This window comes from Siphateles boraxobius, unplaced genomic scaffold (assembly GCF_051911475.1).
Source record: "Siphateles boraxobius isolate OS27281-9 unplaced genomic scaffold, OSU_SipBor_1 26, whole genome shotgun sequence".
Taxonomy (NCBI): domain Eukaryota; kingdom Metazoa; phylum Chordata; class Actinopteri; order Cypriniformes; family Leuciscidae; genus Siphateles; species Siphateles boraxobius.
The window spans coordinates 25042202-25067355 of record NW_027508876.1 but is presented as its reverse complement, the minus strand read 5'-3'; the positions used below and the strand labels follow the sequence as shown (position 1 = coordinate 25067355).

The 25154-nt window shown below is 35.6% G+C and overlaps 2 protein-coding genes across 3 annotated transcripts; both read left to right on the top strand.

The window, feature by feature from the left end:
• The first annotated feature begins 833 nt into the window (after nt 1-833).
• On the top strand, nt 834-24773 carry cngb3.2 (cyclic nucleotide gated channel subunit beta 3, tandem duplicate 2). The gene is made up of 19 exons (XM_077244083.1): nt 834-848; nt 950-1111; nt 2078-2135; nt 2426-2573; nt 6619-6779; nt 6914-7267; nt 7422-7630; nt 7816-7866; nt 7963-8049; nt 8184-8248; nt 8623-8745; nt 9577-9718; nt 21844-22003; nt 22136-22233; nt 22411-22494; nt 22808-22926; nt 23031-23183; nt 23267-23420; nt 23614-24773. The coding sequence occupies exons 1-19, from the start codon at nt 834-836 to the stop codon at nt 23641-23643; spliced, it is 2373 nt and encodes a 790-aa protein (XP_077100198.1). The 3' UTR covers nt 23644-24773.
• Nucleotides 9437-13629, top strand: LOC143752110 (cyclic nucleotide-gated channel beta-3-like). Of its 2 annotated transcripts, XM_077245121.1 has the most exons (8): nt 9437-9666; nt 10973-11132; nt 11220-11317; nt 11402-11485; nt 11555-11673; nt 11761-11913; nt 12618-12777; nt 13340-13629. In XM_077245121.1, exons 2-8 carry the CDS (start codon nt 10973-10975, stop codon nt 13364-13366), a joined length of 801 nt encoding a protein of 266 aa, XP_077101236.1. In that variant the 5' UTR covers nt 9437-9666; the 3' UTR covers nt 13367-13629. The 2 variants fall into 2 exon arrangements, with proteins under 2 accessions (XP_077101236.1, XP_077101235.1); XM_077245120.1 differs by lacking the exon at nt 9437-9666 and having other exon boundaries at nt 10551-11132.
• Nucleotides 24774-25154: the final 381 nt, after the last annotated feature.

Below are 25154 nucleotides of genomic sequence, written 5' to 3'. Positions count from 1 at the left end.
TTATTAGTAATAAAGATAAATAAACCCCAAATTGTAATATTTAAATGGAACAAAAACAAAATGACAAAAATATTTGACAAAATTTCACTCAAATTCACACAAAAACTGAAATATAAAAATAAAAGCTAGTTCAAAATATTAATAAAGACTATAATAGTGGGCTATATAAATAATACTAAAATAACACATTTGCATTTTAAACTAGATTTTTACAACATTTTGATGTTATACATTTTAACATATTTGGTTAATAGCAAATAAGGATGACCAACAACTTGATCATATGGCAATCCTTAAATAATAGAAGGTGAGTAACTATTCTGTTCTTTTTAAGCCAGTTGAAACAGAAATATAAAATGAACATGTCTCCATTCTAAATTTTAAAAGGGGAAAGAATAAAGAGATGTAAGAATTGTAAGATCAAAGACGTCTTTTCTTCTTCTTGTTAGCCTTGTCTGTTCCCTGTGAAACCACAACAATAAATCCCCTTAGCTGAACTAAAAGCTTTAAGGTTTAATTAAGTAAGTGGTCCACCGCTCCATATGAGCCGAACTAATCCAGCAGAACAGCTCACAGGTCCACCAGTGAAATCTGCTCAAAGCTATGACAATTTACTGATATTCTCACAACTGTATGGAGACTTAAAAAGGCTGCAAACACTACAGAAACATATGAATCAAACTATATGGTGTATATAAAGAAACCAGCACTTTTACTTCCTTTTTTTTTACTTTTTCTAAATTTGACATGTTTTATAACGTTATAAAATAGTATAATAGCTAGTTGTACAACAATGAAATATTAAAATATGTATCAAATTTGTGGCTGTAGGCATGGTTTGGAACGTGGTCTGCAGATGACAGAGACCGTGATGATTTGTGGCCTCGACTCACTTCTGAGGTCTGTTTGCAGAAGGGTATTAGTGGTCTAAAAGTGCTAATTGCATCAGGCAGCAACATTAGGAGGACTGGAGCCGTGGTCACACAAGAAGGACAAACACAACGGCGATCTCATCACACTGCTTGCCATGTTCAGCAAGCTGAAGAAGATCATCGGGGGTCCAACTGTGGGTCCCACCCCGGCCTCAACCTCTGGGTCGGCCCCTGCCAAGGTAAGTACAAGTGGCCCGTAATTGACTTTATGAACATTTTGGTACTTTTTATCTCGCAATAGTCAACCAGCTAACATCACAAAACTGTAAACTTTCTAGCCATTTATTAAAATGTTTTTGGAAAATTTTGCTCACATATAATGATAAATGCTTCTTATGCTGCTTATTTATTAAATTTTTAAATGCATCTGTGTATAGCACATTACTGTGTAAAGCATATGAATGCATTTCTGAAGCATTTCTGAAGCATTTAATATATATATATATATATATATATATATATATATATATTAAAGCATTATATATATATAAGCATTTAATATATGAAGCATTTAATATATATTTTCTGAAGTAGAATATATATATATATATATATATATTATGAAGCATTTAATATATATATATATATATAGTCTATTGTATATTTTTATATAATATTGTTATATATACATATCTATATATATATATATATATATATATATATATATATGTAATGTGTAATGGATACAACACATTTTTATACGTATATATGTATATATATATATATGACAAACATTTTTTCTATTTTTTCATATTATACATTTATATAAATGTTTGTCATATATATACATACTGTATATACATATAAAAATGTGTTGTTTTAAAATCAAATTATGATTAAAAATTAAAAAAAATTAAAATTATGAAATGTGATTATATATGTAACAATTTTACAATATTACAATTATTGTATATTTTTATATACTTTGCTTAACTTCATAAGCATGTTTGGTGGTGCTTTGCTATTACTGTATGTCAAACAACATGTAAAGGACCAACAGCGTTGTAACATCATTTAAAAATGTAAAAGTTATAGCTTAAGGTGCTTGAGTAATTAAAAATAATGGAAGCCATAATATGTCATTTATGAGAATGTTTTCATAACTGCGAAACAGCTCTGGGATATTGATCAATCTCTGCACCCAGCAGGAAAAAAAACCTGCAGACAAGGAAAATGAAGACAAGAATGATGATGAAGGCCCTGGTAAGTCATCTGTTATCATTGTAATTATCCTCTAAATTATCTCATCATTCATTTCTTGAGCACCTGCAGAAAATATGTTCCAGATGAGAGGCATTTGAAATCATTACAGTTTGTCACAGGTTGCTTAGCAGTAATGTTTGTAATGGCTTCAGTTGCATACAGTATATGACAGTCAGTGCTTCAGGTGTCACTCCTCCACCTGTGCCCCGAGTCTCGGATATCAGTCGGGAATCATGCAGAAAAAAAATTGCTTCTAAATACCTTAGGCCCAGCTCCAGCACCAGCACCAGCACCAGCACCAGCACCAGCGCCAGCACCAGCAGCAGAGTCAGAACCAGCAGCAAAACCGACGGCCCCGACTGCAGCACCAGAACCGACGGCCCCAAAACCAGAGGAAAAACCTGCAGACCCAGCCAGTGGCCAGCCGCCTGCTGAAGGGTAAAATCATTTTATCTGATAAACCCTATAACAGTTTGGTCAAAAGGTTTTTAATATAACGGCAAAAGAGTAAATAGGGTAGATTTTGATTTCAGTCTCTTATATAAATGATTGTTTTTGCTATGCAAGTGCCAAGAGACACTCTTGATGTCCTGAGTGCGATTGATAAACTTGAATTAATAAAGGCTAATTAATAGGCTCTCGTTGTTTTGAAAAGGACTCACAGTAAGTGGCAGAACAGCATGAGGGTAAGTTGCCTGTGCAAACATTAGATCCAAGACTGTCCAACAGAGACCTGGACGATTATGAGACCATGAGCTGAGAGGAGATTACAAGATTTACGGTGTGTTTGATATAAGAAGATCTCTCGAGCTACTTAAGTTTAGAGAACAAAAATAATGGCGACACCAAAATGGGAAAATGCAATAGTGGTTTTATGATGGATATATGATCCTCAAAACATATTTACAATCACTGGAACTGAATTTAAATGAGACTGATTTTTACTAATTAAAAAAAAAAAAAATTATATATATATATATATATATATATATATATATATATATATATATATATATATATATATATATATATATATATATATATACAGTGATGTGAATAAGTTAGGACACCCATGCTCAAGTTGCCTAAAAAGAGGAATACAAAATCATCTTTTGGAAATTGATGTTAATGCCTTAATTGGAAAAATGAGGAAAAATCCAACCTTTAAGGACACCAATTTTCTTTGTGTATGAATGTCATAAATAAATAAATGTTCTTCCTTAAAGTACAGGGTGCATAAGTCAGGACACCCCTATGTTAAATTCCCATAGAGACAGGCAGATTTTTATTTTTAAAGGCCAGTTATTTACATTTATTCATTTAGCTGACGCTTTTATCCAAAGCGACTTACAATTGCTATATATGTCAGAGGTCGCACGCCTCTGGAGCAACTAGGGGTTAAGTGTCTTGCTCAGGAAGTCATTGGTGTCTCACAGTAGATTCGAACCCGGGTCTCTCACACCAAAGGCATGTGTCTTATCCATTGCGCCATCACCAGTTATTTCACGCATCCAGGATAATATGCATCCTGATAAAGTTCCCTTGGCCTTTGGAATTAAAATATCCCCAAATCATCACACACCCTTCACCACACCTATTGGCATGGGGTACTTTCCACAAGATCATCTTTCAATGCAAATCAAACCAGCTAGGCTAACTGAAATAAAACCATGGCAATCTCTAGGTGTGGTGAAGGGTGTGTGATGATGTTGGTCTATTTTAATTCCAAAGGCCAAGGGAACTTTATCAGGATACATACTATCCTGGATCCGTGAAATAACTGGCCTTAAAAAATAAAAATCTGCCTGACTCTATGGTAATTTAACATAGGGGTGTCCTGACTTATGCACCCTGTATTTTAAGGAAGAACATTTATTTATTTATGATACATTATTCATACACAAAGAAAATTGGTATTACATATATAAATATATATATATATATATATATATATATATATATATATATATATATATATATATATATATATATATATATATATATATATATATATATATATATAAATGGGTTAAAGTGGGTACCTCAGATAAATTAATAAATAAATAGATTAATTAATCGCAACGAATCTCGCTGGTCCCGAGATGGGCCGATCGACCGACCAACCTCCCTTCCTCCCCGCTGAACACAAGCGATTAGAAATGCTTGAAATGCACTCACGGTGGTTGAGCGCGGTAAAGTTAGTTTTAGGTTCGATATTCGCCGGACATTTGTTTTCCCTTGCGCCACTATTCTATAGGGTTGGCAGTTTAACATTATGTAACCATTGTATATCGATATTAAAGGTGCAGTGTGAGATTTTTAGCAGCATCTAGTGGTGAGGTTACGAATTGCAACCAACAAAAGTTACAGTGGCCGACAGGAAAATATGTCATCATCGTCTGAGACAGCAGAGAGTAGCCAGTTCAGCAATGAGGTTTCTTTACAAGGATAAATTAATGTAAATAAAAATACCTAATTGTTCAGTAAAACTATAGCCTATGTTATTGCGAATATTATTGTTACTTCTTCATCATTGTGTCAGTGTTTTATTCGCTGAACTAAGCTTTCTTCCTTGCACGAAGAGCAACATAGTAACGAATGGAGATATAATGGTAATGGAGATATAAATGTCTCATTTTAAGGTAATAAAAACATAACGGTTCATTATGCAAGGTCTTTACCACTGAAAACATAGTTATGGATCTTATGTTGCATTTCTGTAAATAGATCCTCAGTCAGAAATATTACACATTGCACCTTTAAATATTCGTTCACAATCACACGCATTAATTCTGCATATTTATACCTGAGAATGCATTGACGCATGTTTCCACTGCCAATTCCACCAACTGCGTTAAACGTAGCCTATAGCCTAATTACTCTTCAAATTCCAAAGCTTGTAGAAGGTTCCTATTGGCAATACTGACCTGGTAGCCTTGAGTAAATTAACTTATCGAAAATGATTCATAAAACGTATAAATATCGTTTGAGCCTAATTTTACTTTCTTCACTGACATAGGCGATAATGAAAAGACTATCAGTCAAAGTTCAGCTTTAAGAGGGGAAGAAATAGGGCAGGATAAGGAGACTGAGAGAAAATGAAAGATGGAGATGAGGAGAGAGCAGGTATTGACAAATAATCTAATGCCCACTGACATGGTTTTAAAGCTATTTATTATCCATTTTTTTGCCCTTCAAAAGTCTTAAATTGCACATATGTAGGTCAGATAAATCAAATTTTCTCGGGGGAGCATGCCCCCCAACACCTCTAACTACCTCACATTTAAATGCACATGGCTGTGGGGTGGGGTGGTAATTTGGGCTGGCATGGCTATAGTGCCAGGGCTCAATTTTTGTCCCAGTGTTCAGTAATTTTAACGTAGTATCGTCATCATATCAGTGTTGATGGACCAAAATAAAACAATTAAAATATCAAGTAGTATTGTGATACTTGGTGCCACAGTACACTACAAAAATATACAAAAAGTATTGCTATACCACAATTATACTCAATATGTTGTCCCACGGTGAGTCATTTTTGTGAGTCACAAAATTTGACGGTTCCCCCACCTGCCAAATCCCACTTTAACCACTATATATATATATATATATATATATATATATATATATATATATATATATATATATATAATGACACGCATAATAAGACACTGGCGCTTCAACCCCCCATGCTGTAATGCTCCTTCATGACCAGTAGAGGTCAGCATATACGAGCAAAAAGCTGTATCAACAGTTACAGCTCCTGTAAACATCACGTTGTTCAGTGTTCAGTAGATCTACATACTGCCTTTCTTCTCAGGTAATCTCAGTCCATTTCAACTTAGTTTGTATGAAGAAACAAAAGTCGTGTTTCGACGGATCCAATGGAAGCTTATGTGCAACGTAAAAAATACGTAATTAAAAGCATTTAGATGTCTTCACAGCTCAAACAACACATTTTGTAATGAATCATTAATTCATACACGGTTTACAAAAATGTGATCATAAGTGGTCAAATGAAACTAGAGTGATAATAATTTTACTCTAATTTTAAATCCGTCATTACAATTTCTGTCATGATACGCATCCTGTTTACGTTAACTTACATAGAGGAAAATCAACCTGAAGTTCATTCGCTTAGAAAGGTAGTCATATCGCAAGTTCGCTACACAGCATAGATAACATCTATTTTTGCATTGAGAAATGCAAATAAAACCTATTAAAATTATTAAAAACACAAGGTTTAAATTTCGATTTTTAAAATTCCCAGAATACCCATATTCCCCATAGACTTCCGTTGTAAGTCCATTACCGTAAACTTAACTTTCCCCCTTTTTTTTCTTTTTAATTATTAAGATTTTTTAAATAATTTATTTCTTTAGTGTGACAATTTCAAATGTAATTTTGATATACATATTGGCAGTTACTTAATACATAATACAATGATTACACATTCTTGTCATTCTCTGTGTGATTGTTATAGTGAGGTGGCCCCTCCCCACGAATCCCGGCCCATTGTGATAAGTGAGCATGTTGATGCTCAACTCATCGAGATTGTTCAGCGGTACCGCCAACGGACTGAACAGTTTAAAGAAAAGGTCATTGACCCCTATGCATCCTCCCCAGAGCGCAGCCCACCTGTCAGTGAGTACAAATCAATCAGATATGCCTCTGCAGAATGATATGTAATGTAAATGTTACATATTGCCACAAAGCATGACATGAGATTCACCAATAAGTAAATGCATAACACACCAGTTTTTTTGTGCTTGTTCTAGCACCCGTCCTGAGAAAAGACGACTACCTGAAGAAAGAGGAGGAGAGGAAACGAAAAGAGGAGGAGGAAAAGAAAAGAAAAGAAGAGGAGGAGAAGAAAAAGAAAGAGGAGGAGGAGAGAAAAAAGAAAGAGGAGGAAAGGAAGAAGAAAGAGGAGGAGGAGAAGAAAAAAGAGAATGAAGAGAAGCCTGTGGAAAAGAAAGAAGAAAAGAAGGATGACCAGAAGAAAGAGGAGGCAGCCAAAGAGGACAAGTCCATCTGCCCAAAAATTAAATGCACCTTTGTAGATTTCCTTCTGAAGCCCATCGAGGACAGAGTGGACAAAAGACTGGGCATCTCCATCGATCCTTTCACAGGTTACTCCTCACAAATATGCCAACTTTTGAATTGAGAATACAAAATTATGTTTGCCCAAAAATAAGACCAAAGTATTAAAATCTTCGTATTTATTAAAAACAACCACCATGTTTCTACGTTTTTCTTCTGCTTTTTTCTTGTGATTTCCATTAGACCGTAGGTATATCGCTTGGCTAAGCGTGGTCACCATTGCCTTTAACTATAACCTGTGGTTCATACCAGTCCGTATGGCCTTCCCATATCATGGCCCGAAGGTCATTCCATTGTGGTTCACTTTGGACATCATTGCTGACATCATCTATGTCATCGACATGATCGTTTTCCAGCCTCGACTGCAGTTTTGTAGGGGAGGAGACATTATTGTAAGAAAAAGTATTTTTAACACACTTTATTGATAGTTTCATTTTATGTTTACAGTCTTTTCTGGAAAATATCTATTTATGCTCATGTAATTATTTTATATAAAGCAATGTTTAATATGTCTTGCCCCATAGACTTCTATTGTAAGTGCACTAACTTTTTTTTTTATTTCATAATTTTCTTTCAGTATGACAGAGTTGTGATTAAAAATAAATATAGGGAATCAGCAAGATTTCAGGTATTGCAGATATTTAATTTGACGTTCATCTTTAAAATAGAATTTTATCTCCCAGTAAAAAGCCATGAAGTATTTATTTATTTCCTGTCGTTTCAGAATGATCTGATATCCGTCCTGCCTTCGGACCTGTTATGTTTCCTGTTTGGATTCAAGTCCGTCTTCAGGATCAATCGTTTGATGAAGGTAATGAACACTTTTATAAATGCTTGTGTTTTGAAAGGAGCCGTTATTGGCAATGAGATGCCTAATTATTCATGAACTGAATCATATTTTTTAATATGCACTAACCTTTGTTTTGTTTACATTTTCTCCTTAAGTCTGAATCTTTTTTTGAGTTCAGTGACCGTCTTGAAGGTATAATGACCAAAGCATACATCTGGAGGTGCGTAACCACGTCTTTACTAGTTAAGAGTTGATCTTTCTCTAGCAGGGATGGGAAAAAATTGTACAATTTACAAAATGACTACATTTCATAAAAAATTTGCTATTTTGCTGCTTTTGAAGATTTTGAGGAAAATTAGAGCATTGTATTTTATTTCACCATGGTCCAAAAATGTTCATTTTGTAAATGTTACAAATAAATGAAACACACATCTCTGTTTTAATTTAATTCCATTATAAATTTACCTCCTAAAATTCGAATTCTACATCCTGTTTGCTCTCTCAATTCAAATTCAGGAACTGAAGTGGAATTTGAAAGATATTCTTAATTCAATAAATCATTGTAACCACAATTATCCTGTGCTCTTTTTTAAGAGTAATTCGCACTATTGGATACCTGCTGTTTATTCTCCACATCAACGCTTGTATTTACTATGTGGCATCTGACTACCAGGGGATCGGCACTACCAAATGGGTCTACAGTGGAGATGGCAGCGCGTATGTAATTCCATAAACCCTTCTGATTCAGTCAGAATATGCAGATTTGTCTATTTTTTTAAAGGTAAAGTGTGGTAACCACTGGCAGATCCAAACAGAAAGGCAAAAATAAAGATTGATTCAAAGAGGTTTCCCAAACACTCTCCCCATCTGTCATTCGTTGAACAAACAAAAGCTCCGCCCCTAAACCCATGCCATTGGCTGAGCCGGTGCTGATGTACAAGAATATGTGTTCTACAAATCAACCTACAAATTGCTTATTTATAGTCTCAGCATATTAAACTGGGACAGACTAAAGTATTTAATATAAAAAAACAAAACATGCATATACCTTTGTCAATTTAATGTTAAATTTTTACATTATTTTTTTTCTTCCATTCACAGTTCAAGTTTAAGCAAAAAATTTCAAAATGTAGTTTGCAGTAATTGCAGGTTTTGGGGGTTTTTCATATTCTCGTAGCTACCTGAGCTGTTTCTTCTATGCGGAGAAAACCCTCCTGATGATCGCAGAACTTCCTTTCCCTGAGACCATGTTCGGTCAGATCTTTCAGATGACCAACTATTTTTTTGGTGCCCTATTTTTGTCCATCATTCTTGGCCAGGTAGACATTTTGTCTCCTAAGCTTATGTCTGTAAAGCTTATGCTCCAAAGTGCTTCGTCGTTTTTTGTTTTTTTTGTTGTTTTTTTGCTCAGTGTTTGATGTCTGCTGTTTTGACGTTGTTGTAATTCGTTTGAATCTCTAATACGGACTCAGATACGAATGCAAGATGTTTTTATTCTTTACCGACTGAAAAAGCCACTAACTTTATCTGTCTTTTTGTCTTTCACAGGTACTTGCGCAGTTATTATTTTGCTGTGCGGACTCTGATCAACATTGGTGGCTTGCCTGAGCCTCACACAGTCTTTGAGATTTCCTTTCAGTTAATAAACTTTTTCGTTGGTGTCTTTGTCTTCTCAAGTTTGATTGGACAGGTACATGATGTAAACATCATGAGCTCCTCCCCCTAATCCAAGGCAGCCAATCGTATCATAGTATTCAGCTCTATCTGTTCTTCCGTCAGTAACCATGTTGATTTATTGTTATGGTGTTCCTGTTGGCGTAGTATATAGGCTTAGGTATATAGTGCCACATCTTTAACAGATGTTAGGGATGCACACAATATTGAGATATTTTTATTTATTTGTTTGTTGGTTTGTTTATTTATATATCAGCCAATATTGGATATTTAGTTGTGTATGCTCATTTACGCTATTTTCATTGGCATGAAATGACTATATGTTGTGATAGTCCGAGTGAAATGACTTTTTGAACACGAAAAAATGTAGGGCAGGACTTAATTTTGGACATTGGGAACTGATTTGATTGTTGTCTGTGTATGACAGTTTGCCCCGCCCTCACGTCAGTAGACATGTCATCAGAGAAGAGAAGTCGTTAAAAGATTGAGCTGAAGTTATTTTAATTAAAGATTACGGGGGCACATTGATTTAAACAAAAATAATGATATGCAAGGATAAATCATTTATAATAAATACTGCAATATTCTATTTAAAGTCACCATGAAATCTAAATTGACCATTTTTTTACTTCTAATAAAAAAACTGCACTATTAATTGTATAACATTGTTAAATATAATCTTTAGTAAATCCCAAAATGAATATCCATTTTTCATGCTGTGCATTTTATGTTGTGATGCCTAAATTCTTTTCTAGCATTTCAGACGATTGATTTTAGTTTTTAGTATTGTATTTTGAATTTAATTTGACAAAATAGTGTATAATTTTAATACAGGTCTTTCATCAGTTATCGACCATAACATGAAATTTAATTATCGGTTTATCAGTATCAGTTAAAATGTTAATATTGGTGCATCCCTATCAGATGTATAGACGTTAAAGGGATAGTTCACCCAAAAAGGAAAATTCTGTCATCAATTCCTCAACCTTAAGTTGTTCCAAGCCTGTATAAATTTCTTTCTTCTGCTGAACACAAAAGAAGATATTTTGAAGAATATGGGTGACCAAACAGTTGATGGACCCCATTGACTTCCATAGTATTTTTCCCCTTACTTCTGAGGTCAATGGGGTCCATCAACTGTTTGCTTACCCATATTCTTCAAAATATCTTCTTTTGTGTTCAGCAGAAGAAAGAAATTCATACAGGTTAGGAACAACTTGAGGTTGAGTCATTTTTGGGTGAACTATCCCTTTAATCTTTGATGTTACAGATGAGAGACGTCATTGGAGCAGCTACTGCCGGCCAGACCTACTTCCGTGCATCTATGGATTCTTGTGTTTCGTACATGGTGACAAACCGCATCCCCAGGCTGGTTCAAACCAGAGTGCGCACCTGGTACAACTACACCTGGGACTCCCAGGGCATGCTGGGTAAAATCTTAGTTTACATTTAAAATTATCTGAAATGAGTAGCAATGACAGCGGGGTCCTTCTGATTAAGGTTCTTTTTTTCCTCAGATGAGTCTGAGCTACTGGAACAAATGCCTCTGGTGATGAGAACAGCCATCGCTGTGGATATCAACCTCGCCACTTTCCAAAAGATCGACCTTTTCAAGGTGGGCTTGATTTAAGGAAGGAATCAGACAGTGATCTGCTGCTCATGGTCAGTTGGTTGATGTTTCTGCAGTTTTTTCATACAGGGCTGTGACAACCAGATGCTGGTGGACATGTTATTGAGGCTGAAGTCCATTGTGTACCTGCCTGGAGACTTTGTGTGCAAGAAGGTGAGCTTTATTGCCCTTTATTTATGCATAGACAACAAAAACACACCTCATATACCTGGTTCTCCACAGGGTGACATCGGAAAGGAAATGTACATTATCAAGGCCGGAGAGGTGCAGGTCATCGGTGGGCCGGACAATACGATTGTGTTCGTGACTCTAAAGGCAGGCTGTGTGTTCGGGGAGATCAGGTGAGGTATTGAAATGAGAATCTGCCTTTACAGCTACACGTCATGAATGTGACATATGAACTATCATGTATTTATAACCATCCCCAGTCTGCTACAATCTTCAGCCAATGGTGGAAACAGAAGAACTGCTAACGTAGCGGCTCATGGATTCGCCAACCTCTTTGTACTGGACAAGAAAGATCTCAATGACATCTTGATTCACTACCCCGAGTCTCAGAAAGTGCTGGCCAGGAAAGGACGGTGAGTGATGTCACATTATTCTTTCAAGCAAAAGTAGTGAGAAATGTTCTTAATCAGAATTTTTGGTCTTTTGTCTAAATATCCTTAAAACAAGATAGATATACTTTTAAAATATTCTTTTTAAAACAAGGTAAATATGGTTCTGCAAGTTGTGTTAGACTTTTTGCTTAAAACAAGAAACATCTATTTGCCAATGAGGTAAGAAAAATGAGCCTAATAAAGTCCTAATATAAGTAAATATATCTTGTATTTTTTTTCTTTTACTGGACAACAAAATACTGATTAAGAATACTGACTCGTTTTAGCGAATTGATTTGCTCAGATGGATTGTTTTTAATGAACCAATTCACTGAATTATATTAATCATCACTTAAAAGCCCCATGTGCATAAAACATACGATCGCATGGATTTCTGACTGGGTTTTGCCTTTGAAATTTTAAAGACCACCAGTAAATGAGAACACTCCTTACTTACTGAAAGGTCAGTTCTTGCTGAAATGGTTTCATTGATTCGTTTAAAAGACCACCTAGTCTCAATCTCAAGAATCCCAATCTCAAACATCTCTCAGGCTGGTTGAAATTTCTCTATTTGAGTTAAATGCCTTTCCAGCTGGAGTAGATGTGTTGGTGTTTAGTCTACATACAGTAGACTAAAATATACTACCAACTGTGAAATCTTAAATACCAGTTAACGCTCTTCACAGGAAACTGCTGAAAGCCAAGGGTCCGCCTCCTGCTGCTAAAGCCGACGAGGAAAAGAAAAAAGGACTGTCTCTGTTCGGACAAAAACCTCCCACTCCAAAACTTTTGCGTGCCTTTGCAGGAGGAACGTTCACCAAAAAAGGCTTTTTGGACAGACTTAAGGTAAGAAATTCTCAGATATTAGTATAAAGTTTGGGGTCAGTAAGAGTTTTCATTAAACTGATCAAAAGTGATAGGAAAGACATGTATAATGTTACAAAAGATTTATATTTCAAATAAATACTGTTCTTTTAAACTTTCTATTTATCCAAATCATTCTGAGAAAACTGTTCTCAACACTGATAATAATAATAAATGTTTCTTGAGCAGCAAATCAGTACATTAGAATGATTTCTGAAGGATCATGTGACACTGAAGACTGGAGTAATGATGTTTAAAATACAGCTTAGCATCAGAAATAAATTACTTTTATTTTTTATTAAAACAAGAAATAAAAAAAGTTATTTTAATATGTAATAATATATTACTATTTTTACTTTTACTGTATATTTGTAGGTTTGCACTGTAGATTTTTTTTTTTCAAAAACATCTTACTGACCCCAAACTTTTGAGTGGTAGTGTATACTGAACAAAACTCTGAACTTTTGGATGTATAATACAATATTATACAAAAAGACAGTTCAACAAGAGTACATTTTGGTTTCTTTATTTTTATTTTTTCTAGACTGCAGCTTCATCAGAACGTCAATAATCACATGAAATTCATTAAATATTAATCTTTGAGGATTTAGTTCATTTTGAAATAATCTACTGTCATGTATTTACAAAATAAATATCTTTATATGTATCTAAAAGTTTTGAAAATGAGCTCCTTTCCCTGCCAACTGCAGTACTTGCCAATCAGCGAGTTGTATAGCGATACATGCATTGAAATTGCAACCATCCTTCCAAAACAGTATGTTTGTAGATCTATTTTGTACTGAAACCTAAATAAAAATGATTTTGTAATTCCATCGTACATTGGGCCTCATTTCTGAACCATATTGAGTTTGTCAATGCACAAAAATGTAATATATAATATATCAAGTATTTATACTTATTCACATAGTACAGAGAGTAACATAGAGAGTTCCCATAGCTCACATATGCTCTCATTTAGCCAAGCATTGATAGTTGATTCAGTCTGCCGTGAGATCTCACAGTTAATCTCTTTAGTCTGGCAGGGACATTGAGAGTTTTAATTTACTAAGTGGTGATTCTAAATGTGGACCTAGAGCAAATATACAGTACAAACCGAGCAGGAATAGCTCACAGCTCCAGAATAGCTTGCCCGACCTCACTATTTAAGTCCTGTCTAGCACACTTTGAAAACACCAAATATCTTACATATCAATCAAAAATCAATGCCTATTTTCTCGGCTTTACAAAAAGAAGTGGCTCTTTGTAACACCCTCTACGGTGTAGTTTTAAGAGAAGGATTGTGACTGGTTGACTGCAAGTGAGAAGGCCTGTGATAGGTCAGTCAAACTGTGGTGAACCATGGGAAATGGGCTGTTCCCAAGAAGGAATTAATAGGGCTCTAAGAATTAATTGAAGCAGGTCGGAGTTCACATATCAGCGACAGTTGGATAAGGAGTCGAGGGATAAATCTGAATGGGATTGCGTGCAGTGCAGCCATGTTTAGCACGTTGAAAAAGATTTTTTGGCCCAGTACTGTGTCAGCAGTAGCTCAGATCCCAGGACCACAGACTCCGGCTCCGGCTCCAGCTCCGGCTTCAACCCAAGCATCTGCTGCTCCGACAAAGGTATGACCAGCTGGCTTTAGCACAACACCAACATCATCCTTCACACACAACTCAACACAATTCTCATTTCTTTAAATTAAATAAAGGAATAGAATTTTTTCTAAAAATATATCTCAGCTTGGTTTACTGGATATGTGATTTGAATTAGCTATGTGGATTTAAATAGCTAATATTTACCTATTAATAAAGTTTTTGACTTTTATGTGAATGGCAGAACCCCGAGCCGTTTATCAATTGTATGTAAAAGAGCAAGTAATCTTTTGGAGATTGTGACATAATTACACTTTAAAAAGGAAATCTGGTGCTTCTTGTGAATTAGTGATGTTGTCTGGACAGTTCTGTGTTTAAATTTTACACAACCGGGGGAAACTTTGTAGCGATCAAACCGATAGCCAACTAGTCTAAAAGACAAATCAAAAATATTTAGAGCATAAATGCATGTAGTCTCGGGTTCATTATTTGAATGCCATATACTGAAATGTATTTATTTATGACCTCAGTTGATGGAGATTACGAGGTAAATTATACAGTGAACTCATCCTTTTATTCTTTTCTATAATTTTTTTAATGCATCTAGTGTTTGTGCCCTCACAATAATTTGTAGAATATTTTTATACATTTATTAATTATTTGCCATACCAAAAGACTGTATGTGAACTGTGAAAAAGATCAAATATAATAAAAAAAATGGTGGAATGTTTTAAAATCTAAAATCTTTAAAAAAAATGTAACTAATGGACATATTTGTCATATATTAATAAATGAAACCACTACTGTAGGTCAACAACAGGCTACTGAAGTTTCAATACCTCTGATGCCGTTACTTCAAATGTCATTGCTATAAACTGGAAATGAGTTGTGAGGAAAAAAAGAAAGAAATCTGTCTCTGGTGTTCACAGGAGGAAAAGTCAGATACAAAGAAAGATGAAGAGAAAAAGGAGGAGGAAAAGCTTACTGGTGAGTCTTCATGATGTTCCATTAAGGGAAACTACAATTCAATGTGTACATTTTTGTTACTATTTTATAGGTATGATTGGTATTTTCATCTTGAACCGCCAATGTTTGAATGAAAATGCATAATGTATCATCATAAAAAAAGTATTAGAATAAATTAGGAAAAGCTGGGGCTTAACCCCTGAACACAAAACTATGAATGAGTCTTAACATGTTAAGTGGCAATGAATGAGCAAACGCATGCACATATACTGTTCATAATCACAGGTTTTTTATCTTGATGTGCAAATCCAGAAATTAGCAGATATTCGACATTAGGAATATCAAATATACAGTATCGCAAGACATCTAATTAAGCTCTGTACTTTTTAAGAACCGGCTCCGACTCCGGCTCCTGCACCGGCTCCGGCTCCTGCTCCAGAGCCCCCTAATCCAGAGGCCAAATCAGCAGATGCAGCCAATCCTGGAGCAGAAGCTGCAGAGGGGTAAGAGTGATGATCTTACGATGATCTCATTAGTGTATTACTCTGAGACTTGTAGAGCAACACTAACAATAATTGCCCCTCTAACAATAATTGATTTTATATATTGCCTGGCCAAAAAAAAGTCGCTGTTTGGATTTAAATAGGCAAATGCTTAAGAGTCTATGATTGGATCATTATTGCAGTGATTATTATGTTTCTATCATGTTATATGTTTGGCAACAGTTCTTCTAACTCTGATTGATGGAGTGTGTAGCTTTTCATTTCTTAAACAACCATCATGGCTATATTCGAGGATGACAATGTCAAGATTCATCAGGCTCAAATTGTGAAAGAATGGCTGAGAGGGAGCATTAAGAATCATTTTCACACATGAATTGAACCTCTGATTTCAGACCTTAAATTCATTGAAAGCCTTTGGGATGTGCTGGAGAAGACTTTCCAGAGTGCTGGACTCTTACATTGTCAGTACAAGATCATGACCAAAAATTGATGCACCTCTTGATGGAAATCGAAATGAAAAGCTGCACACTCCATCAATTAGGGTTAGCGGAACTGTTGCCAAACAGGTAACATCCAGAAACGTAATATAAGTGCAATAATTATTCAATCATAGGAATTTTACTCTTTAAATCCAAACTGGGACTTTTTTTTTGACTTTTTTTATTTTAGAAGATTGTTTGAATTAGTCAATTAAAATATTTGACTTTTGCCCATTTATCATGTCATTGTTGACTTGTATGGATCTGTGGCATCTCAAAAATGTGTAGCGTGTAACTCCAAAAGTAGCTGAAAGGAGATTAGGGGATGTGCTGTATTTGTGACTTAAGAAGATCATGGGAACGGCCTCACATGCAAACAGGAGTTTCTGTTTTATACTGTTATTTTGTTCTTTGTGTCAGTACATTGCTTATTCTAAGCAGTCACCATTTTCCAGTCACAGTGCTGTATGTGATGATACTAATGTCATGAGTAAGACTAAATTTAGTACTAAATTTACTACATGGGCCCATTTTAGCTAACTGCAATAAGCAGGACAGCATCAGCTCATCAAGAACAACCAGAACTGGCATGTCTTCAGAATTAAAGATGTGCAATTGTGAGTGTTTCAGGACAATCTTCACCCTAACTCAATAGTCGTGTAGCTATTTAAGCCCATGATTTGACACAAATGCAAAGGAGTTGCATTGATTAAAATTAATAGGCGAGGAACAGGTGTACACTGTGTATTCCTGAGTATATAGTGAATGTATGAAGTGTCGTCTAAGTTCAGCTGCTAATGTTTGTCTGAGAATAGATTTATTTTTGGCTGTGGGTGTGTGAGTTTCCCTCTTTTGCAATAATAACATTACATTAAGCATTAAAATAAACATTAACATCATGATTTTCTGTAAAGATGCTTTTAAACTGTGTATTGCCCTATACAAAATAAAACATTTGACTTGACTAGAATATTCTTGATTAACCAAACTTTCATTTCCTCTTCAGATTTAGAACCGGAAACCTATATCCTCACGACTTTGTGTAGTCTACTACTACTAAAACTACCACCACCATTACCACTACTACAACTAGGGATTTTTTTTATTTAAGCCTACATTCCTGTCTCTTTTTTCATGTAGTGAGGAAGGAGCACAACCACCACCGACTCCATCCATCGTCATCAACAGATTCTCTGACGACCAGCTGCGAGAAATTGTGAAGAAACTTCGGGAGAGGACGGCGCTTTTTAAGGAGAAAGTTCTTGACCCCTACGCCTCGTCCCCAGAGCGCAGCCCACCCGTCAGTGAGTACAGAGTCTCTCTGAGTCCTGTTAATAATGCAAGATAAATAAATCATCTAGTAGGTGTTTCTCATTTCTGTTTTTCAAGGGCTTGTATTCTTAAAGTTTTTAAAGTCAGCTTGAAACGGATGTTGCAATAGTGTTTTCTTCTAAATTATGACATATGTCCAAGTAAAATGGCTTCTCGAAAGTAAAGGCAGGACTTGATTTTGTCCATTGGGAATTGATTGGATTGTTGGATGGTTTTTGCTATTGGTCAATCTCTTGTGAGTGACAGGTTGCGCCGCCCTCGCGCCAGTAAACACGTCATCAAAGAAGTCAATGCAAGAGGGAAGGAATTTTATTTTGATTCAAGATTACAAGGCACATGAATTAAAAAAAAGAAGAATATATGCGTGAATAAATTTTTTATAAAAGAAATACTGCAATGTTCCATAAAAAATAAGGATTGTCAGTTCTGATTTCATGGTGACTTTAAACAGTTTGACTCATTCATCCTGCTGGAAAAACCTGGTCATTCCAGCTTAAAGTGGTCAAGCTGGTTTTTGAAACAAAATTGTCTACCAAGTCAAAACCAGCTGCTAGTCGTTCTGATCAACCATCTAGACCAGCTTGGACTATCTAATGACCATAAATTATCAGTTTTCTCTAGCAAAATCATGAAAAACGATCTGGGTTTAGCTGGATTTTCCAGAAAGGAATCCATCTGTTTCTGAACTCTAGTCTGCTGTTGATTTCCAGCACCGGTTTATCGAAAGGAAGACTGGAACAGAAAGCAGGAAGCGGAGAGAATACAACGAGAAGAGGCTGAGCAGAAGAAAAAAGAGGATGATGCTAAGAGAGCAGCTGCAAAGAAAGAAAAAGAGGAGAAAGAAAAGAAGGAGAAAGAGGAAAAGCTGAAAGCTGAGAAGGAGATGGCTGATAAGGAGGAGGCTGAAGCTATCTGCCCTAAAATCAAATGCACATGCATAGACACACTTCTCAAACCTTTAGAAGACAAGATGGACTCATATTTGGGGACAACTATCGACCCTTTCACAGGTAGGACATTATGAGAACTGAAGATGGCTTTTAAAGTATAAAACATTGGCCTAAACATGTTTGTTTTTCCTGATTTTCTCTCATCAGATCGGCGGTATATTAAATGGCTAAGTGTCGTCACAATCGCTTTTAACTATAATGTTTGGCTCGCCACGGCACGCTTGTGTTTCCCGTACCACACGCCTGCGGCAATCCCCTTCTGGATCTTTTTCGATGTCCTGGCAGACCTGGTGAACATCATAGACATCACCATGTTTCAGACACGCTTACAGTTTGTGAAAGCAGGAGACATCATAGTAAGTCTTTTTTATCGACGCTTACACCTTTCAACTTGTGACATTGGGATTTCAACTCAAAAGCCTACTCATTTATTTCCTCAGAAAGACAGAATAATGACAAAACAGAACTACAGAGAATCTGCCAGATTTCAGGTGTGTAAAAAATAATGCCTATAAAAAAAATTATTATTTATTAATTATTATATCAAATTATTTATTTTCTCTCAACAGACAGACCTGATAAGCATCATACCATTTGACTTACTGTGTTTCCACTTTGGGTTTACATCAATCTTTAGGATCAACCGGTTTATTCGGGTCAGTTACTCAACTTTATTTATATATATACTATATATATATATATATATATGTGTGTGTGTATATAATGTCTATATAATACAATAAGTTATATTAGTTGCCTTTATTTGAGATGGCTCAACAAGATGCAACTTGATGCACGCACACATTTCACATATCAAAATACCTCACTCAAGGCCAACACTGCTTTTAATGATATGACCTATGACCTGCTCTTGGTAGCTGGGGGTTCAGTCCACCACTTAAACCACAGCATCTAACTGGAGTCCATCAGTGTCTGTTTGCCATTTTGCCCTGGTTTGTAAAGTCGATATGTAATTTCTCATGAATTGTGACCAAAACCTATTAGCAAGTATCTTGCATGTCCTCCGTCGTCTTCGGCTGAGTAATTCACGCTTATGTTACATGGCCTGCGGGAGCGAAGGGTCTCGCCGCCCATTTGAAGAAGGTATGGGGAGACAGGATCAGGGTCAGCCACGTCAGTGGACACATAAACACAAGGTTTGGAATTTAGAATCCCTTCGATTTCCACAAGGACTGTGGTCAAGACTGTTACAGTTTGTGAATTCATTTGAACATTTAGGGCAGATTTAATGCGCCGAATCTCCCTCTGTCAAGAGCCTTCAAAGTTTGGTGCATGAGGTGGATTAAAGAAAGATTTGATTTGATTCTCAGCTAACTGGGCTTTCATGTCTGGGTGAAGAGCATTGAATGCATCTGTAAGTTCTCAATCTCCACCTTTAAAATTCGTTCTTTGATCAGATAACACTGCAGACTTTCCCCTTAAAGAGATTTCCCCTTCTGAGAATCCAGTATTTCCTCCTTAACTCTACAAATAAACCTCCTGCACCAGGATTTGTTTTAAGTTACTGTCCTTTTGTCGAATAAGCAGCTTGGTAACTGGATGCTTTGAATCCAAAACTATGGGATGAACTGTTTCTGATTCCAACTGATTGAAATTGCGTAGTCTAAACCTCCCCCTCAGATTACTTGCATTTCCATATCAAATTCTGAAGCTAATGTTGCCAAACGACTTAATGATGACAGAGATTTCCCATTACTCAGAATCTCTTCAGGGAAACTGGCTCCCTGTGTGGTGTGTAATGAGCTCTGTATAATGTGCTTATTCCCTTTTTTCAGTATCAATCCTTTTTTGAGTTCAGCGATCGTCTGGAAAGCATCATGACAAAGGCGTATATCTGGAGGTATGTCTGAAAATATGTGATTTCTATATGCAATACTAAATGTTTTTTTAGGGTGTTGCGATGTTTTTGCTTACTATCCTGTCCAAAGTCTCTATGATATTCGGGTATCTAGATATGGGTCAGGTCAGGTCCCTGTTTTATTACCCACCAGGTGAAAATTATAAGTCTGACCAAGAAAAGTAACAGCACACAGCAGGATCATTAGTGACCAAAACAGTATCGAACAACATAGCAAGGGTTATTGTGTTTAAACCTATACTTGGTTGTATGAACAACAATATTAATAGTGATTCTGGGCTTTTTTCAGAGTTGGACGCACTACTGGATATCTGCTCTACTGCCTCCATCTCAACTCCTGCCTTTACTATGTAGCATCAGAATACGAGGGGCTGGGCAGCACGAAATGGACATATGATGGAGAAGGAAATGCGTATGACCTTTTTTTTTTTTTAACCTTTGTCATTATTTCCAAATAAGCATTTAAATGAATTAAATTACATTTTCAGTTAAATTGTTATTTATATATATATATATATAATTATTTACAATTAAAATAGATTAAATATATATGAATTATTTAATAATAATCAATAAATTATTATATAATATTATTATAATATAATTATTTACAATTAAATTAATTAAATACAATTAAATTAATTCAAAATAAAATATTAATAAATATATTAAAAATAACATTGTACTGATGATTTTGTCATTTTTCTATGCCAAGGTATCTCCGCTGTTATTATTTTGCTACCCGTACCTTGATCACTATCGGAGGTCTTCCTGAGCCCCATACACTCTTCGAGATCGTCTTCCAGCTGGTGAACTTCTTCACAGGAGTCTTCGTCTTCTCTAGCTTGATTGGACAGGTGAGAACTTAGAACTTCCCTAACGTTTTGCCAAGGTTCTCTTAAAATTATGAACAAATGTTCTTCCAGTAATTTTAATAGAACAGTCATTCAAAGTTATCTGGTCTTTAATAATGTTCTCAAAACATTAACATTCATTGACTGTTTTTTTTTTCTGGAACGTTTTAGTTAGATGTTTGTCAAACCCTTTTTTTTTTTTATGTAGCTACTCGTTTTAGTATGTTCAGATAACATTGAAAAGTAGCATTCCCATGTTTGCAAAATGGTAAAATGAAATATTTCTTGACCGTTCACATAACCAAGAAAAAAACTTTAAAACATTACTTTACAAACTTTAAAAAACTGGACGTTTTGAGCGTTCATAGAACTTATTGGGAACCTTAGCCAAACGTTCTCAGAACATCTTTTTATTAGTGGGGATGACCCAGATTAATAACATCACGCGACTGGAAGTTGTTTACATTGATCTAAATCTGTTTAAACTCAGATGAGAGATGTCATTGGAGCAGCTACAGCGGGTCAGACCTACTTCCGCGCTTCCATGGACTGCTGTGTGGCGTATATGAACACCTACACCATTCCAAAACTGGTGCAGAACAGAGTACGCACCTGGTACAACTACACCTGGGATTCCCAAGGCATGCTTGGTAAGTGCTACATCTTAATAGAAGAGCTCAATTAATAGGTAGTTTTGGACTAATAGTTCATACAATTACCATTAATCTAAATAGATGCCAATTTTTCTGGATCAGCTACAAAAATCTCAAATGTTTCCTAAGATGAGTCTGAGCTACTGGAACAGATGCCTCTGGTGATGAGAACAGCCATCGCTGTGGATATCAACCTCGCCACTTTCCAGAAGATCGACCTCTTCAAGGTAAAATTATTGTCAGTAATGACTGCATTCATCTGTCGAGGTTATACTGAAGATTTGTGGAAGGAAAAAAAACTATTGCTTCATACTGCTGCCAACAGTTTCATCTATTCTGGTGCATTTTGATGAATATTAGAAGAATCCATATTAGTTTTTTCTGTTTTAAACATATTTTTCCAGGGCTGTGACAACCAGATGCTTGTGGACATGTTATTACGTCTGAAATCCATTGTGTACCTGCCAGGAGACTTTGTGTGCAAGAAGGTGAGAACATCAGATATATATCTGTTATTATGTTTTATACTACAGGGCTGTTGAATGCTTGAACAAACGTTCTATTTTCAGGGAAACATACGGCTAAAGTAGTTCCACGCAGGTTTGACCGCATTACAGTTTCATATCAATTTCTCGTAGTTAACAGAAAATAAGATACCATTCATAACAAGAAAATTTTTTTTTGACAATTTTGATTTTCCGAAAGTACATTTTTATATTTATGGTGAACATGAAAATTAACAACTAGGCAACGGCAGTGTTGGATTGCGCAGATGAAACAAAACTCCATGGCTTTATGCAGGGTGACATTGGGAGAGAAATGTACGTTATTAAGGCTGGAGAGGTGCAGGTCATCGGTGGGCCGGACAATACAATTGTGTTCGTGACATTAAAAGCAGGCTGTGTGTTCGGGGAGATCAGGTGAGGGGACAGACGACATCTATATACGGTAGTGTACAATGATTAAGTGATAAAGCAAGACTGTCTAAAAACAAGTCTCTGAAACGGTAATTTATTTTTTTCAGTCTCTTACAGTCAGCAAAAGATGGAGGCAACAGAAGGACAGCGAATGTAGCGGCTCATGGATTCGCTAACCTCTTCGTACTGGATAAGAAAGATCTCAATGACATACTGGTCCACTATCCCGAGTCTCAGAAGGTGCTGGCCAAGAAGGGACGGTGAGTCAAACCGGGTCACCTTTTCTTCAAGAACAGATTTGAATGCAATGGCTACAATAAGGGATGATTCATTCTCTGTTCAGGAAACTGATGAAGGCCAAAGGTAAAACTGCTCCTGTCAAAGATGAAGGAGAAAAGAAGAAAGGACTGGCTATGTTCGGACAAAAACCTCCCACTCCCAAAATGTTACGAGCTTTTGGAGGCTTCGGGAAAGGAGGTTTGCTGGAGAAACTCAGGGTGTGTGATGATCTGATCAGAGTTATAATGGTGCAAACACACATAGTTAAGGCAGTATGTGTCTGACTGTGGATTTATTAAAAGTTTCGATTCAGCACATGAAATTTGTAAGATTAAAACAGCAACAAATTCTTAGATTTCATACTAATAATTTAGAGATCTGAGAGAATGATAACATTTCTCTTTCCAACAGGCTCAAGCAGCAGCAGAAAAAAAGGATTAAGAATCCATCCATCCATGAATTGCATCTATCTATCTATCTATCTATCTATCTATCTATCTATCTATCTATCTATCTATCTATCTATCTATCTATCAGTCAATCAATTACATCCATCCATTTCATCATTCATCCATCCATCCATCCGTTCATCATTTGTCTATATATCTATCCATCCATCCATGTCAATTACATCCATCCTTCCATCCATTTCATCATTCATCCATCTATCCATCCAATACATCATCAATCTATAACATCCATCAATCCATCCACCTTTTCACTATTCATCTATCTATTCATTTCATCATTCATCCATCCATCCATCCATCCGTTCATTTCATCATTTGTCCATCCATCCATTTGTCAATTACATCCATCCATCCATTTTATTATTCATCCCTCCATCAATTACATCGTCCATCAATCCATCCACCATTTCATAATTTCTTCATCCATTCGTCTATTACATCATTCATCCATCCATCAATCCATCCACCATTTTATCATTCATTCATACATCCAACTCTCATTCATCCATCTCCTCTGTCATTTTACTGCTGGTTGTGATTGGATTCAGATCTACATAAATATTATTAAAAAAAAACTAAATACTGACTTTATGTCTTTGGTTTAAAGTTTTGTGACAGACTCTTTTCAACTATAATTTTGGACATTACTCTTCCGGTTCAACACTTTAAGCAGAGTCATGGTGGATGAGCCTTCATATACTGTAAATAGTTCAATGTTTTTCATAAAACAATAAAAATATTTAATATATATAATTATCTTTTATTGTCATCTTTATCCTTTTCATCTCAATAATATTGGAAAAAATAAAACAATGGTGCTTTTCAGAGTTTTATTTACTGTATGTGGAACTAGGCATGCTACAGGCCCACAGATGCAAGACACATACATCAGCAAAACACATGACATTTCTACAGCGCTGAGTTGACACTTTACATGTACACTATAAAGATGGCCTATATAATGCCAATACAAAGATATCTGATGGAAAAATTGCTTTAATTCAAATACAATTAAGATGATCTAATATATTCCTCTCAGCACTAATTGCGCACAATGGACTGGTACAGACATTGTGATTAAATGGAAAATGTACTTGGATCTTACAGTTAATACTGATCTTTTCATATTGTTTTTGTTATTAGTGGTTCAAGCACATAGTGCTTTTGTAATTAGAAGGATTTATTATTATTATTCTGCCGTAAAACTGATTGTGTTTAAAATGAAAATTGTAAACACAAAAAAATTGTAATTGAAAATTACAATGTTCCTATATGATTATAATGGCATTTTCCCTTAAATTTATTTCAAATATCTATATCTGCAACAAAATGTTTGTGTGTAAGCACTAAGCACGTTTAAAAGAGTTAACATGGAAAATGTGTTTTGAAACAAAAAACTGAAATTTTCAAATGAAAGTGAGCCACCAAGTGGTACTCTGCCTCCACCTGCTGGTTAAAATAGTCATTTTGTCGTACTACTCA

What these genes read in the sequence shown, in the direction of transcription:
- cngb3.2 (XM_077244083.1), top strand. An exon ending in GAATGATGATGAAGGCCCTG is followed by an intron (nt 2,136 to 2,425) that starts GTAAGTCATCTG and finishes CACCAGCACCAG; the next exon opens with CACCAGCACCAGCACCAGCG. An exon ending in GTTTGCTGGAGAAACTCAGG is followed by an intron (nt 23,421 to 23,613) that starts GTGTGTGATGAT and finishes TCTTTCCAACAG; the next exon opens with GCTCAAGCAGCAGCAGAAAA.
- LOC143752110 (XM_077245120.1), top strand. Translation starts at nt 10,964, where the DNA reads ATGTTACAGATGAGAGACGTCATTGGAGCAGCTACTGCCGGCCAGACC. An exon ending in GTGCTGGCCAGGAAAGGACG is followed by an intron (nt 11,914 to 12,617) that starts GTGAGTGATGTC and finishes CGCTCTTCACAG; the next exon opens with GAAACTGCTGAAAGCCAAGG. An exon ending in GCTTTTTGGACAGACTTAAG is followed by an intron (nt 12,778 to 13,339) that starts GTAAGAAATTCT and finishes TATTTTTTCTAG; the next exon opens with ACTGCAGCTTCATCAGAACG.